The 16,514-nt window shown below is 50.5% G+C and overlaps 1 protein-coding gene across 8 annotated transcripts in view; it reads right to left on the reverse strand.

Annotated features, from left to right (window-relative positions):
* RUBCN (rubicon autophagy regulator) overlaps positions 1–16,514 on the reverse strand; it is an 80,702-nt gene that overhangs the window by 61,676 nt on the left and 2,512 nt on the right. For 3 of the 8 annotated variants that reach the window (XM_055110821.2, XM_055110819.2, XM_055110820.2), the window contains exon 1: positions 1,112–1,393. The exons of 2 other annotated variants lie outside the window; for them this stretch is intronic. In XM_055110821.2, coding sequence (XP_054966796.1) covers positions 1,112–1,176 — 65 coding nt within the window. In that variant the 5' untranslated portion in view covers positions 1,177–1,393. Of the gene's footprint in view, positions 1–1,111; positions 1,394–16,514 lie in introns of those variants that run through there. 3 more of the 8 variants (XM_063602649.1, XM_055110823.2, XM_055110818.2) reach the window with 3 other exon arrangements.

Genomic DNA, 16,514 nt, shown 5'->3' on the forward strand with positions numbered 1-16,514 from the left:
TCTCTACAGACTCCGATTCATCATTTAGTCAAAGTAGTTCGGGGTTTCTTTGGCTTTTTGTTTTTTGAAGACAGGGTCTTCCTCTGTCACCCAGGCTGGAGTGTAGTGGTGAGATCTCGGCTCAATGCAGCCTCGACTTATTGGACTCAAGTGATCCTCTCGCCTCAGCCTCCCGAGTAGCTGGCACCACAGGTGAGCACCACCACGCCGAGCTAATTTTTGTATTTTTGTAGAGACAGGGATCTCCCTAGGTTACCCAGGCTGGTCTCAAACTCCTGGACTCAAGCGACCCGTCTCAGCCTCCCCCAAGGTGCTGGAATTACAGGTGTGAGGCACCGCACCCGGTCCAAAGTAGTTTTTATATTTTAAATCCCCAATTTCTAGAAGATATGAGCTTTCTGACATGGTTCCATATAAATAAATGTGAACTTGCTTAGTTTGCATTGGAGGAAAAAGTGACAGGTTTGAAGACGAAAAGGAAATGACACAGAGGTCCTGCCACTCTCTGACAGGGATTCGGCAATGACAAAGTGCAGAGTTTCTGGTCTCATTAGCAGCCCCCGCCCCCACCGCACTGCCATGACACTCGCTCACTTTCTCCCCAGGCTCTCCTCGCCTTCATCCCCATGCTCATCTCTGCCTAAGCTCCTTCCGAGGCCACTCATAACGCTTCACCTCTGCTCCCAGGAATTCTTACATCCTCTTCGCGTTGGCCCCACTTGCTGTCACGGCAAGTTTCAGTCAGGGTGGTGCCCTGCCCCTACCTATAGACTCTGGCCTGTAAAACCTCACTGCACCCCTCTGGCCTCTTCGCCCAGTCTCTCAGCAGCCACCTCCTCTCCAGCAGTCTTGGATCTGAGCTTCACCCTCCTCTGCTGCCCTTGCCCTCCGCAAATCCCACCCACCCTCTTCACCCTAAGCCCGTTCCTTCGTCCCATCCCCGCCCCGCCCGTCCCTCCTCTGCGAAATGCTTCCCAAACAAGTCCTCCGCAGCCGTCGTCCTCAAGACTCGTCGCGCCCGGCCCTTCTCTCCGTGACCCCGCGCCCTCCCAAGCCTCCCGGGGCTCCGGCGCCTGTCGCTGCCCCGACTCCGCGGCGGCTCCCAGCCCACCTGCTCTCCTCAGGCAGGCGCTCCTCGCCGCCTCTGAGCTCCATTCCCGCGCCCTCCGGCCGCATCCGGGGCGGTGAGGCCGCCTCTTCGCCCAAGAGAGGCGTCCCTGCCGCTTCGCCCTTCAGGGCTCCCGGGGCCCCCTGGGGCCGGAGGAGGCACCTGCGGCCGGTGGGCTCCGGGTGATGCGCTACACCCGGGCGGCGGCAGCGGGAGGGACTGCCGCCTGGGCTGCGGCTTCTATCGCGGCCACCCCCACTTCCGGCTCCGGGGACTACAGCTCCCGGCGAGCACTCCGAGGCTAGGCCGCTCCCGCAGGACGCGTCCTCCAATCCCAGGCCGCGCTCGCAGACCGCGCCCCTCAACGCCAGGCCGCTCCCGCAAGCCGCGCCCTCCAATCCCAGGCCGCTCCCGCAGGCCGCGCCCTCCAATCCCAGGCCGCTCCCGCAGGCCGCGCCCTCCAATCCCAGGCCGCGCCCTCCAATCCCAGGCCGCGCTCGTGGATTACTACGCACCCGGTGGTTGGCTGGGCCGGCTTGCAAGCGGCGGGGGACCTTGGTCTCAGGCATCCGTGCCGGGGCGGACCCTTATTCACCCCCGTGACATTACACGCTGGGGACCGAACTCAGTCCGAGATGTAGGCTAGGCAATAACGCTAATCTAATCCCGGTACGATTAACCCCACTCAGCCCGCCCTGGCTTAATGTCCGCTGGTGGTGTTTGGAGACCTCGAGCATTTAAATGAAGCGCTCACAAACAAGAGCACAGGTTGCTTTGGGATCATAAAAGAGCAGGAGAGAAAGGCTTCTGGGGGCTCTCGGAAGATGGATGTCAACGCAGAGTTTTGAAGGCTGAGTACGGGTTAGTTAGGAGAAAGAAGAGAAGGTGGAGAGAGCAACACGGCAGATACAAGGAAGGAAGTGCTGGCTTGGGAACTGCAGGTGCTGGGTAGCCAGAGCTGGGAAGGAGTGAGCAGCAGCATGGTGTGGGCATTCTGGTGTGGGGAAACCAGATCATGAAATGCCATTTTAAGGAGTTTGGATTTTATCCTGAAAACAATCAGCAAATCAAGCATATGCAAATCAAGAAGTGATTTGATCGAATCTGATGAGAAAGCCACTTTTGACAATGTGGACAGGAGATGGGGCAGATATAATACTATATTGAGGTAACGGTGGAAGGCTAGATAGGAGACTGGTCATCCTTATGGGGGATAACCAAGTAATGCTAAGAAGTGAAGCGAACCAGTTGAAAGAAACGTGGGCCTAGGGTTGCCAGATACTCTGGTTTCTCTTTTTTCTTTTTCAAAGACGGGGTCTCTCTCTGTCGCCCAGGCTGGGGTGCAGTGGCGCAATCATAGCTCCCTGCAGCCTGGAACTCCTGGGCTCAAGCAGTCCTCCTTCCTCAGCCTCCTGAATAGCTGGGACTACAGGTGCGAGCCACCACACCTAGCTATGATATTTTGATTTTTTAAAAGAAGCTAGGATCTGCATTTTTAAGCACAACTTCCAAATTTTTAAACGTTGGCAACAAATTTTTTAAACTTTCAACTTTGCACAGGCCAAACACAGCTTGTCTGTAGGCTGAAGGTGGCCCTTGAGTTGCTAGTTTGCAAACCCAGGCTTAAACTACAGCAGCGGTTGAAGAGAACAAGGAGGCTCAGATTACAGCAATGTGAAGGCAATAGAATCAGCACTACTCTATAAAGGACTGACTGTGGCAAGTGAGGGAGAAAGAGGGATCAAGAATAACTCCGTGAAAAACTAATGACTCTATTAAAATAATATATGGCTTTTAGGTATTTTCAAACTTGACAAAAGTGTTTTGGCAATTAAAAATGAAATGAAAGAGCCTCTTAAAGCCATTTATGATTTCATTTAGGTTAAAAAAATACTCTCTTTCAAACTTTCTCATTTTCCTACTAAACGATTATACTTCTTTAAGAAAGGGGCAATATTACTCATTAGGGTTTCTCTTCCTTCTGTGACTTTCTTCTCTTTTGGAGACGCAGTCTTGCTCTGTCACCCAGGCTGGGGTGCAGTGGCGCTGCCACAGTTCACTGCAGCCTCAACCTCCTCAAGCGGATCCTCTCACCTCAGCTTCCCAAGTAGCTGGGACCACAGGCAGTGCCACTATGCCCAGCTAATTTGTTTTTTTTTTTTTAATTTTTGGTAGAGACAGGGTCTCACTATGCTGCCTAAGCTGGTCTCAAATTCCTGGGCTCAAGCAGTCCTCCTGCCTCAGTCGCCCAAAAAGTATTGGGATTACAGGCATGAGGCACCATACCTGGCCTTACTTCTAGTTCTATAAATGTATGAACTTTATTTTTTGGCATACAGTATAATCCCAAATTAACACTATATTATTTATTTATTTATTTTTGAGACAGAGTTTCGCTCTTGTTGGCTAGACTGGAGTGCAATGGCGCGATCGGGTTCAAGCGATTCTCCTGCCTCAGCCTCCTGAGCAGCTGGGATTACAGGCATCCGCCACCACGCCCGGCTAAGTTTTTAGTAGGGACAAGGTTTCTCCATGTTGGTCAGGCTGGTCTTGAACTCCCGACCTCAGGTGATCCGCCGGCTTCGGCCTCCCAAAGTGCTGGGATTACAGGCGTACTAAAAAATACAAAAAAATTAGCCGGGCGTGGTGGCAGACGCCTGTAATCCCAGCTACTCAGGAGGCTGAGGCAGGAGAATGGCTTGAACCCAGGAGGCAGGGCTTGCAGTGAGCCGAGATCGTGCTACTGCACTCCAGCCTGGGCGATAAGAGCAAGACTTCGTCTGAAAAAAGAAAAAAAAAAAAGGCCGGGCGTGGTGGCTCATGCCTGTAATCCCAGCACTTTGGGAGGCCAAGGCGGGCAGATCACGAGGTCAGGAGATGGAGACCATCCTGGCTAACACAGTGAAAACCCGTCTCTACTAAAAATACAACAAAAAATTAGCCGGGCATGGTGGCGGGCGCCTGTAGTCCCAGCTACTCCGGAGGCTGAGGCAGGAGAATGGCGTGAACCCAGGAGGCGGAGTTTGCAGTGAGCCGAGATCGCGCCACTGCACTCCAGCCTGGAAGACAGAGCGAGACCTGGGCGACAGAGGGAGACTCCGTCTCAAAAAAAAAGGCAATCAGCTTTATCAGGAAATCCTAGGGGCCAGAAGCGGTGGCTCACGCCTGTAATCTCAACACTGGGAGGCCCAGGCAGGCGGGTTACTTGACACCAGGAGTTCGAAACCAGCCTGGCCAACATAGTGAAACCCTGTCTCTACTAAAAATACAAAGAAAAAATAGTCGAGTGTAGTGGCACACGCCTGTAATCCCAGCTACTTGGGTGGCTGAGGCATGAGAATCGTTTGAACCCGTGAGGTAGAGGTTGCAGTGAGCTGAGATTGTACCACTGCACTCCACCCTGGGTGACAGAGTGAGACTGTCTTAAGGAGAAAAAAAAGAAATCCTAAAACTAAAATTGTAGCAAAAAGGCTGGAAAACAGGCTTTTTCTCATATGTCCAAGTTCAAGTTACATGTACTGGATTTTCTTTAAAGCCATTAATAAATATGACAATAATCTGCACTAGCCATGCATTCACCGATCCCATCCCTGTACTCTCCCTCATAATCCTGAACCCCTTCTTTTGTTTTTTTTTTCTTTTGAGATGGAGTCTCGCTCTGTCACTCAGGCTGGATCATGGATCCACTGAAAATACAAAATACGAAAAATTAGCTGGGCATGGTGGCAGACACCTGTAATCCCAGCTACTCGGGAGGCTGAGCCAGGAGAATCTCTTTAACCTGGGAGGCGGAGGTTGCAGTGAGCTGAGGTCATGCCATTGCACTTCATCCTGGGCAACAAGGCAAGACTCCGTCTTAAAAAAAAAAAAAAAGAAAAAGAAAAAGAAATTTTTTAGTATAATTGGCAAAATTTGAACATGAACCATAATTGGATAATAGTACTGCATCAATGTTAAATTTTCTAAACTTGGTAATTTTGCATGGTTATGTTAAGGAATATCCCTAGAAATATATTCTCTTTTTTTTTGAGACAGAGTCTTGCTGTGTTGCCCAAGCTGGAGTGCAGTGGCACAATCTCAGCTCACTGCAACCTGTGCCTCCTGGGTTCAAGCAATTCTCCTGCCTCAGCCTCCCGAGTAGCTGGGATTACAGGTGCCCAACACCACGCCCAGTTAGTTTTTATATTTTTAGTAGAGACGGGGTTTCATCATGTTGGCCAGGCTGGTCTCGAACTTCTGACCTCAAGTGACCTGCCCACCTCAGCCTCCCAAAGTGCTGGGATTACACGTGTGAGCCACTGCACACAGCCCTTAGAAATAGATTCTGAAGAGTCATAATTCCTGCAACTTCCTCTCAAATTGTCTAACAACTAATATCTCTATACAGAGAGAAAGCAAATGTGGCAAAACATTAATTGGTGAAGTAGAGGATATATGGGTATTCATTGCGCTATTTTTGCAACTTTTCTCTACATTTGCAAGTTTAAAAAATAGTCAAGGTTCTGCTTTCATGGGGACCTAAAAAAATGGTCAATGATCTTAGTATGGTTTTGTTTTCTTATGACTGTATCCTGCTAAATATAACAAAAATTTTAGTGTTTCACGTGGAAATTTTTAATCTTGTAATGATTAACTTTAAAGATAGTTTAAAATTAATTTATGTTTTCCCCATAGGTAGCAGTTCTAAAAGTCTTTTAAGCCAATTTTGCCAAATGACCAATTCACTGACTTTACCAAATTTACTGATTTACCAAAATTCTTTTTCTGTTAGGCATATATAAAGTTTATGGTAGTTCATCTGATGAGATGATTTTAAAAGCTTTTGAAGAATTTTGCCAAGTTTTAATTACTTAGCTTTTATTCTGTCTTTACAGCAACATTTCCATCCCCTCTAAGCATTTAGTAGTGGTTCATTTATTCAATTATATAGGAACTGGCTGGGCGCAGTGGCTCATGCCTGTAATCCCAGCACCTTGGGAGGCCGAGGTGGGAGGATCACTTGAGGTCAGGAGTTCAAGAACAGCCTGGCTAACATGGTGAAATCCTGTTTCTACTAAAAATTCGCCAGGCATGGTGGTGGGCGCCTGTAATCCCAGCTACCTGGGAGGCTGAGGCAGGAGAATCCCTTGAACCCAGGAGGTGGACATTGCAGTGAGCTGAGATTGCACCACTGCACTCCAGAGATTGCACCACTGCAACAGAGCAACACTCCGTCTCAAAAAAAAAAAAACCCAAAAAACTATATAGGAACACTTTTGCCAGCCACGAACGGTGGATAAAAATGTGTGCTTTTTCTTTTTTTTTGAGACGGAGTCTCGCTTTGTCACCCAGGCTGGAGTGCAGTGGTGCGATCTTGGCTCACTGCAACCTCTGCCTCCCAGGTTCAAGCGATTCTCCTGCCTCAGCCTCCTGAGTAGCTAAAATTACAGGCGCCCGCTGCCGCCTGGCTAATTTTTTGTATTTTTAGTACAGACGGGGTTTCACTGTGTTAGCCAGGACGGTTTCGATCTTCTGACCTCGTGATCTGCCCGCCTCGGCCTCCCAAAGAAAATGTGCAATTTTTAATGTTAAAATGAAAATTTAAAAAATCTTATTTCTAACCCGAGTGCAGTGGCTCACGCCTGTAATAGCAGCACTTTAGGAGGCCAAGGTGGGCGGATCGCTTGAGGTCAGAAGTTCGAGGCCAGCCTGGCCAGCATGGTGAAACCCCATCTCTACTAAAAATACAAAAATCAGCTGGGCGTGGTGGCGGACGTCTGTAATCCCAGCCACTTGGGAGGCTGAGGCAGGAGAATCGCCTGAACCTGGGAAGCGGAGGTTTCAGTGAGCCGAGATCCCGCCACCGCACTCCAGCCTGGGTGACGAAGTGAGACTGTCTCCAAAAAAAAAAAAAAAAATCTTATTTCTAGACTGAGCAAATCCTTAACATAGTCGACGAATGTTCGTTTTGTCCCTGCCCCAGCTTCCTGCAACTCTCGCTGAGTAAAGCTGCACAGAAGGGACCCTCCACTGCATGAAGAGGGTCAGAGCTTGAGTGGCTGCTATGTGCAAGACGCTGTGCTTTAGTTAGTCTCCCCCAGCCTGGGCTCCTCATCCCAGAGCAGGGAACCTGCGGGGCACAGAGAGAAGAAGCCTGGGAGAAGGAGGAATGCCTGAAGACCCGCGACCCAAGAATCCTGGCTCCCTAAGCCTTCCTGGACTACAAATCCATCCAGTACAAATTGAGGATATCTTTGAAAAACAAACAGTTTTATGTAAATGGGGGGAATTTTGCACTTTATGTAAATTTGTTTAGCTTTGGAAAATGCCACAGTTGGTCATTCAGTGAGTCAATCTAGAACCCCTGGTGGTCAAGACTCCTGCCTTCCCTAGGGAGGGCAAGGCCTAATAAGCTGAGAGTTCAGGAAGAATTCCCCTTCAAGTTCCCTTGTCCACCCAGAGCAGGTTCCCCAGTCACACAGAACTGATGCTCAGGGACTTAGTGGCCAGGAGTGCTCCTTTAAACTTGCTAGCTGAGGCGGGCAGGCTCCTCCGGAGCGCTTGAGTTTCTTAAGGGCAGCGGCTATGCCTGCCACCCCGTCTGTCGTGTTCTCTGCGGTATCCCCAGCCTCTAGCGCAGTGTCTTGAGTTTCTTAAGGGCAGCAGCTATGCCCGCCACCCCGTCTGTCGTGTTCTCTGCGGTATCCCCAGCCTCTAGCGCAGTGTCTTGAGTTTCTTAAGGGCGGCAGCTATGCCCGCCACCCCGTCTGTCGTGTTCTCTGCGGTATCCCCAGCCTCTAGCGCAGTGTCTTGAGTTTCTTAAGGGCGGCAGCTATGCCCGCCACCCCGTCTGTCGTGTTCTCTGTGGTATCCCCAGCCTCTAGCGCAGTGTCTTGAGTTTCTTAAGGGCGGCAGCTATGCCCGCCACCCCGTCTGTCGTGTTCTCTGTGGTATCCCCAGCCTCTAGCGGTGTCTTGAGTTTCTTAAGGGCAGCGGCTATGCCTGCCACCCCGTCTGTCGTGTTCTCTGTGGTATCCCCAGCCTCTAGCACAGTGTCTTGAGTTTCTTAAGGGCGGCAGCTATGCCCGCCACCCCGTCTGTCGTGTTCTCTGCGGTATCCCCAGCCTCTAGCGGTGTCTTGAGTTTCTTAAGGGCAGCAGCTATGCCCGCCACCCCGTCTGTCGTGTTCTCTGTGGTATCCCCAGCCTCTAGCACAGTGTCTTGAGTTTCTTAAGGGCAGCAGCTATGCCCGCCACCCCGTCTGTCGTGTTCTCTGTGGTATCCCCAGCCTCTAGCGGTGTCTTGAGTTTCTTAAGGGCAGCAGCTATGCCCGCCACCCCGTCTGTCGTGTTCTCTGCGGTATCCCCAGCCTCTAGCGCAGTGTCTTGAGTTTCTTAAGGGCAGCAGCTATGCCCGCCACCCCGTCTGTCGTGTTCTCTGTGGTATCCCCAGCCTCTAGCGCAGTGTCTTGAGTTTCTTAAGGGCAGCAGCTATGCCTGCCACCCCGTCTGTCGTGTTCTCTGCGGTATCCCCAGCCTCTAGCGCAGTGTCTTGAGTTTCTTAAGGGCAGCAGCTATGCCCGCCACCCCGTCTGTCGTGTTCTCTGCGGTATCCCCAGCCTCTAGCACAGTGTCTTGAGTTTCTTAAGGGCGGCGGCTATGCCCGCCACCCCGTCTGTCGTGTTCTCTGCGGTATCCCCAGCCTCTAGCGCAGTGTCTTGAGTTTCTTAAGGGCGGCAGCTATGCCCGCCACCCCGTCTGTCGTGTTCTCTGTGGTATCCCCAGCCTCTAGCGCAGTGTCTTGAGTTTCTTAAGGGCGGCAGCTATGCCCGCCACCCCGTCTGTCGTGTTCTCTGTGGTATCCCCAGCCTCTAGCGGTGTCTTGAGTTTCTTAAGGACAGCGGCTATGCCTGCCACCCCGTCTGTCGTGTTCTCTGTGGTATCCCCAGCCTCTAGCGGTGTCTTGAGTTTCTTAAGGGCAGCGGCTATGCCCGCCACCCCGTCTGTCGTGTTCTCTGCGGTATCCCCAGCCTCTAGCGCAGTGTCTTGAGTTTCTTAAGGGCGGCAGCTATGCCCGCCACCCCGTCTGTCGTGTTCTCTGTGGTATCCCCAGCCTCTAGCGCAGTGTCTTGAGTTTCTTAAGGGCGGCAGCTATGCCCGCCACCCCGTCTGTCGTGTTCTCTGTGGTATCCCCAGCCTCTAGCGGTGTCTTGAGTTTCTTAAGGGCAGCGGCTATGCCTGCCACCCCGTCTGTCGTGTTCTCTGTGGTATCCCCAGCCTCTAGCGGTGTCTTGAGTTTCTTAAGGGCAGCGGCTATGCCTGCCACCCCGTCTGTCGTGTTCTCTGTGGTATCCCCAGCCTCTAGCACAGTGTCTTGAGTTTCTTAAGGGCGGCAGCTATGCCCGCCACCCCGTCTGTCGTGTTCTCTGCGGTATCCCCAGCCTCTAGCGGTGTCTTGAGTTTCTTAAGGGCAGCAGCTATGCCCGCCACCCCGTCTGTCGTGTTCTCTGCGGTATCCCCAGCCTCTAGCGGTGTCTTGAGTTTCTTAAGGGCAGCAGCTATGCCCGCCACCCCGTCTGTCGTGTTCTCTGTGGTATCCCCAGCCTCTAGCACAGTGTCTTGAGTTTCTTAAGGGCAGCAGCTATGCCCGCCACCCCGTCTGTCGTGTTCTCTGTGGTATCCCCAGCCTCTAGCGGTGTCTTGAGTTTCTTAAGGGCAGCGGCTATGCCTGCCACCCCGTCTGTCGTGTTCTCTGTGGTATCCCCAGCCTCTAGCGCAGTGTCTTGAGTTTCTTAAGGGCAGCAGCTATGCCCGCCACCCCGTCTGTCGTGTTCTCTGTGGTATCCCCAGCCTCTAGCGCAGTGTCTTGAGTTTCTTAAGGGCAGCAGCTATGCCTGCCACCCCGTCTGTCGTGTTCTCTGCGGTATCCCCAGCCTCTAGCGCAGTGTCTTGAGTTTCTTAAGGGCAGCAGCTATGCCCGCCACCCCGTCTGTCGTGTTCTCTGCGGTATCCCCAGCCTCTAGCACAGTGTCTTGAGTTTCTTAAGGGCGGCGGCTATGCCCGCCACCCCGTCTGTCGTGTTCTCTGCGGTATCCCCAGCCTCTAGCGCAGTGTCTTGAGTTTCTTAAGGGCGGCAGCTATGCCCGCCACCCCGTCTGTCGTGTTCTCTGTGGTATCCCCAGCCTCTAGCGCAGTGTCTTGAGTTTCTTAAGGGCGGCAGCTATGCCCGCCACCCCGTCTGTCGTGTTCTCTGTGGTATCCCCAGCCTCTAGCGGTGTCTTGAGTTTCTTAAGGGCAGCGGCTATGCCTGCCACCCCGTCTGTCGTGTTCTCTGTGGTATCCCCAGCCTCTAGCGGTGTCTTGAGTTTCTTAAGGGCAGCGGCTATGCCCGCCACCCCGTCTGTCGTGTTCTCTGCGGTATCCCCAGCCTCTAGCGCAGTGTCTTGAGTTTCTTAAGGGCGGCAGCTATGCCCGCCACCCCGTCTGTCGTGTTCTCTGTGGTATCCCCAGCCTCTAGCGCAGTGTCTTGAGTTTCTTAAGGGCGGCAGCTATGCCCGCCACCCCGTCTGTCGTGTTCTCTGTGGTATCCCCAGCCTCTAGCGGTGTCTTGAGTTTCTTAAGGGCAGCGGCTATGCCTGCCACCCCGTCTGTCGTGTTCTCTGTGGTATCCCCAGCCTCTAGCGGTGTCTTGAGTTTCTTAAGGGCAGCGGCTATGCCCGCCACCCCGTCTGTCGTGTTCTCTGTGGTATCCCCAGCCTCTAGCACAGTGTCTTGAGTTTCTTAAGGGCAGCAGCTATGCCCGCCACCCCGTCTGTCGTGTTCTCTGCGGTATCCCCAGCCTCTAGCGCAGTGTCTTGAGTTTCTTAAGGGCAGCGGCTATGCCCGCCACCCCGTCTGTCGTGTTCTCTGTGGTATCCCCAGCCTCTAGCACAGTGTCTTGAGTTTCTTAAGGGCAGCAGCTATGCCCGCCACCCCGTCTGTCGTGTTCTCTGCGGTATCCCCAGCCTCTAGCGCAGTGTCTTGAGTTTCTTAAGGGCGGCGGCTATGCCCGCCACCCCGTCTGTCGTGTTCTCTGTGGTATCCCCAGCCTCTAGCGCAGTGTCTTGAGTTTCTTAAGGGCGGCAGCTATGCCCGCCACCCCGTCTGTCGTGTTCTCTGCGGTATCCCCAGCCTCTAGCGCAGTGTCTTGAGTTTCTTAAGGGCAGCAGCTATGCCCGCCACCCCGTGTGTCGTGTTCTCTGTGGTATCCCCAGCCTCTAGCACAGTGTCTTGAGTTTCTTAAGGGCAGCAGCTATGCCCGCCACCCCGTCTGTCGTGTTCTCTGCGGTATCCCCAGCCTCTAGCGCAGTGTCTTGAGTTTCTTAAGGGCAGCGGCTATGCCCGCCACCCCGTCTGTCGTGTTCTCTGTGGTATCCCCAGCCTCTAGCGGTGTCTTGAGTTTCTTAAGGGCAGCAGCTATGCCCGCCACCCCGTCTGTCGTGTTCTCTGTGGTATCCCCAGCCTCTAGCACAGTGTCTTGAGTTTCTTAAGGGCAGCAGCTATGCCCGCCACCCCGTCTGTCGTGTTCTCTGCGGTATCCCCAGCCTCTAGCGCAGTGTCTTGAGTTTCTTAAGGGCAGCAGCTATGCCCGCCACCCCGTGTGTCGTGTTCTCTGTGGTATCCCCAGCCTCTAGCGCAGTGTCTTGAGTTTCTTAAGGGCGGCAGCTATGCCCGCCACCCCGTGTGTCGTGTTCTCTGTGGTATCCCCAGCCTCTAGCGCAGTGTCTTGAGTTTCTTAAGGGCAGCGGCTATGCCTGCCACCCCGTCTGTCATGTTCTCTGTGGTATCCCCAGCCTCTAGCACAGTGTCTTGAGTTTCTTAAGGGCGGCAGCTATGCCCGCAACCCCGTCTGTCGTGTTCTCTGTGGTATCCCCAGCCTCTAGCGGTGTCTTGAGTTTCTTAAGGGCAGCGGCTATGCCTGCCACCCCGTCTGTCGTGTTCTCTGTGGTATCCCCAGCCTCTAGCACAGTGTCTTGAGTTTCTTAAGGGCAGCAGCTATGCCCGCCACCCCGTCTGTCGTGTTCTCTGTGGTATCCCCAGCCTCTAGCACAGTGTCTTGAGTTTCTTAAGGGCGGCAGCTATGCCCGCAACCCCGTCTGTCGTGTTCTCTGTGGTATCCCCAGCCTCTAGCACAGTGTCTTGAGTTTCTTAAGGGCGGCAGCTATGCCCGCAACCCCGTCTGTCGTGTTCTCTGTGGTATCCCCAGCCTCTAGCACAGTGTCTTGAGTTTCTTAAGGGCGGCAGCTATGCCCGCAACCCCGTCTGTCGTGTTCTCTGTGGTATCCCCAGCCTCTAGCACAGTGTCTTGAGTTTCTTAAGGGCGGCAGCTATGCCCGCCACCCCGTCTGTCGTGTTCTCTGTGGTATCCCCAGCCTCTAGCACAGTGTCTTGAGTTTCTTAAGGGCAGCAGCTATGCCCGCCACCCCGTCTGTCGTGTTCTCTGTGGTATCCCCAGCCTCTAGCACAGTGTCTTGAGTTTCTTAAGGGCAGCAGCTATGCCCGCCACCCCGTCTGTCGTGTTCTCTGTGGTATCCCCAGCCTCTAGCACAGTGTCTTGAGTTTCTTAAGGGCAGCAGCTATGCCCGCCACCCCGTCTGTCGTGTTCTCTGCGGTATCCCCAGCCTCTAGCGCAGTGTCTTGAGTTTCTTAAGGGCAGCAGCTATGCCCGCCACCCCGTCTGTCGTGTTCTCTGCGGTATCCCCAGCCTCTAGCGCAGTGTCTTGAGTTTCTTAAGGGCGGCAGCTATGCCCGCAACCCCGTCTGTCATGTTCTCTGCGGTATCCCCAGCCTCTAGCGCAGTGTCTTGAGTTTCTTAAGGGCAGCGGCTATGCCTGCCACCCCGTCTGTCGTGTTCTCTGCAGTATCCCCAGCCTCTAGCACAGTGTCTTGCACATAGGAGGACCTCGAACTCTGTTGAATGAACGAATAAATGAGCAAACAAATTTTGAGATTAAAAGGCAGAAGACTAGAACAGGAAAAGTTTACAACAAAGGAAAAGGGCAACACAGAAGAGGGACAGAAAGCTACAGCAAAGTGGCAAAGAAAAGCTACTGCAGCAGAAGACAGTAGCAGACGGGTAGAATGGAAAAAATTGAACAGAAAAGAGAAGAGAACCTGTAGTGTATATGTAAGTAGTTTAAGGGAGCTACGAATTAGCTATTGTTTATTAATAACTAATATTGGCCAGGCGTGGTGGCTCACGCCTGTAATCCCAAAACTTTGGGAGGCCGAGGTGGGTGGATCACGAGGTCAGGAGTTGAAGACCAGCCTGACCAACATGGTGAAACCCCGTGTCTACTAAAAGTACAAAAATTAGCCGGGCGTGGTGGCGGGCGCCTGTAATCCCGGCTACTTGGGAGGCTGAGGCAGGAGAATTGCTTGAACCCGGGAAGCGGAGGTTGCAGTGAGTCAAGATTGCGCCACTGGACTCCAGCCTGGGTGACAGAGTGAGACTCTGTCTAAAAAATAAATAAATAAAAAATAACTAATATCAGCTAATAATTAGTTATTATACCTAATACATATTATCTATATATCATATAATATAAATTATACCATACTCCTTTAATATACCAGTATAATACATATTACATCAATATGATTTCTAGATATCCTCTTTTGAAAAGCAAAAGAGTTAACATAAGAAACAGACAAATGAATTACAAGAAAAGGAAATTACATACCAGTGTCATTCATGAAAAGACAAAATTCTTGGCAAAATATTAGCAAGTCAAATCCAACAACATGTAAAAAGGATAATATACCATGACCAAGTAGGTTTATCCCAAAAATGCAATATTTGGAACATCAACATTCAAAAACAAAATCAACATTCAAAATTTGATAGCCAATGTAATTCGCCATATTAATACATTTTGTAAGAAAAACCTTTTGATAATCTCTAGATACAGAAAAAGCATCAGATAAAACTCAGCATTTATTCATGATTAACTCTCAGCAAATCAGGAGTAGAAGGGAACTTCCTCAACCTAATAAAAGGCATTTTTAAAAATTAGCATCATACTCAATGTTGAAAGACTGAACGCTTTCCCTCTGGGGTTGGGAACAAGGCAAAGACGTTCACTTTCACTACTCCAATTAAACATGATACTAGAGTCCCTAGTCAGTGCAATAAGGCAAGAAAAAGAAAAGGCATACAAATAAAAAACAGTTATGCTATGTGAAATAATCCAGTTAAAAAGTATATACTGTATGATTCCATTTATTAAAAATACTAGAAAATGCAAATTAATCTACAGCAACAGAAAACAGATCAGTAGTTGCCTAGATAGTAGGTGGGGGGTAAGGATTACAAAGGTGAGCAAGAAAACTTTAGAAAATAATGAATATATAATAATATTTATTCATATTATCGTAGTGTTTTCACAGGTATATATCCTGTACACCTGTATAAACTGCATACTTTCAGTATGTGTCTTTTATTATCAAATATATCTCAAAACTAAGTAAAGGGGGATTTAGGCTGGGCGCGGTGGCTTCACGCCTGTAATCCCAGCACTTTGGGAGGCCAAGGTGGGCAGATCACGAAGTCAAGAGATCGAGACCATCCTGGCCAACATGGTGAAACCCCATCTCTATTAAAAATATAAAATTTAGCCAGGCGTGGTGGCACGCACCTGTAGTCCCAGCTTCTCAGGAGGCTGAGGCAGGAGAATTGCTTGAACCCGGGAGGCGGAGGTTGCAGTGAGCCGAGATCACGCCATTGCACTCCAGCCTGGGCAACAGAGAGAGACGCTGTCTCAAAAAAAAAAAAAAAGAAAGAAAAGAAAAGGGGGATTTAAAAGGCAAATCAAGCCAGGTGCAGTGGCTCACACCTGTAATCCCAGCACTTTGGGAGGCTGAGGCAGGCGGATCACCTGAGGTCGGGAGTTCGAGACCAGCCTGACCAACATGGTGAAACACTGTCTCTACTAAAAATACAAAATTAGCTCAGCATGGTGGCGCATGCCTGAAATCCCAGCTACTTGGGAGGCTAAGGCAGGAGAATTTCTTGAATCCGGGAGGCAGAGGTTGTGGTGAGGTGAGATCATGCCACTGCACTCCAGCCTGGGCAAAAAGAGCGAAACTCCATCTCAAAAAAACAAAGGCAAATCAAACTGATAAAAAGTTAAGGGGTGAAGTGTGTAAGAGTTTACTACCTTTGAAGAAACGTAGATTTCTGTGCACATTATGAGAAAGGAGCCAGAAAGTGTTAACAGAAAACTATGAGGTTGAGCTGGGCGCGGTGGCTCACACCTGTAATGCCAGCACTTTGGGAGTCTGAGTCGGGTGGATCACCTGAGTTCAGGAGTTCGAGACCAGCCTGGCCAACATAGTGAAATGCTGTCTCCACTAAAAATACAAAAATTAGCTGGGCGTGGTGCCATGCACCTGTAATCTCAGCTATAGGGGAGGTTGAGGAAAAGAATAGCTTAAACCCGGGAGGCGGAGGTTGCAGTGAGATCGTGCCACTGCACTCCAGCCTGGGCAACAGAGTGAGACTCTGTCTCAAAAAAGGAAAGAAAGAAAGGAAGAAAAGTATGAGGTTGAGAAGGTTGCCAGATTTAGCAAATAAAATAAGACTCCCAGTTAAACCTGAATTTCAGTTAAACAAATGTCAACCTTCAATAATGAGATTCAGAAAATATGACTAAGTATAAAGTTTACTGCAGCACAAAGCTTGAGGATAGCCATCCAGAAACATGATTCCAAAGGAATGGGGTCAGTGCTCCAAAGTGAGGAGGCCAAGATTTCACTTATATAGGCAGAAACAGTTGTAACAGTTTGATTAGTATAACTTGCTACATTCCAAGGAAGATTCCTTTAAGATTCTGTGAGGAGGTGTAATGTTCTCAGGGGTCTTATCTCTGGCACGCCTCAATCATTCCAGATCACTTACAGGAAAAAGCAGAAGTTACAACTACATGCTGCTTGACTCATGCCATATAGCCATGTCCCTCTCAAAGCTCAGAATAATTTAAAGTTTCAACAGCTTTAAGTTTGAATTATTTTATTTCACACAATGAAATGATTCTCTGTTGTAAATATATCCTAAATATTACATGAAACTTACTGTAGTTAAAAAAAAATCACTGTTTATCTGAAACGTGGGACATATTTGTACTAAACAATTGTCCGTTGTTTATCTGAAATTCAAATTTAGCTGGCCCTGCATTTTATCTGGCAATCCTGGAGGTTGTTTTATCTACATTGTGTGAAACGAAGTCTTTTAAAAGGGCAACTGCTTGGATCCCATGTTTATTTTGACTTAGGCGAAGCTGCGGAACTGCTGTACACCAACAAAGGCTGAATGCCCACGTCCAGTCCAGGGCCTTGTTCACAGCAGGTGCTGAGATATTCTTTGCTCTTCAAGCTGTGTGAAGATAGGG

The sequence above is a fragment of the Pan paniscus genome, chromosome 2, assembly GCF_029289425.2.
Source record: "Pan paniscus chromosome 2, NHGRI_mPanPan1-v2.0_pri, whole genome shotgun sequence".
NCBI classification, from domain to species: Eukaryota; Metazoa; Chordata; class Mammalia; order Primates; family Hominidae; genus Pan; species Pan paniscus.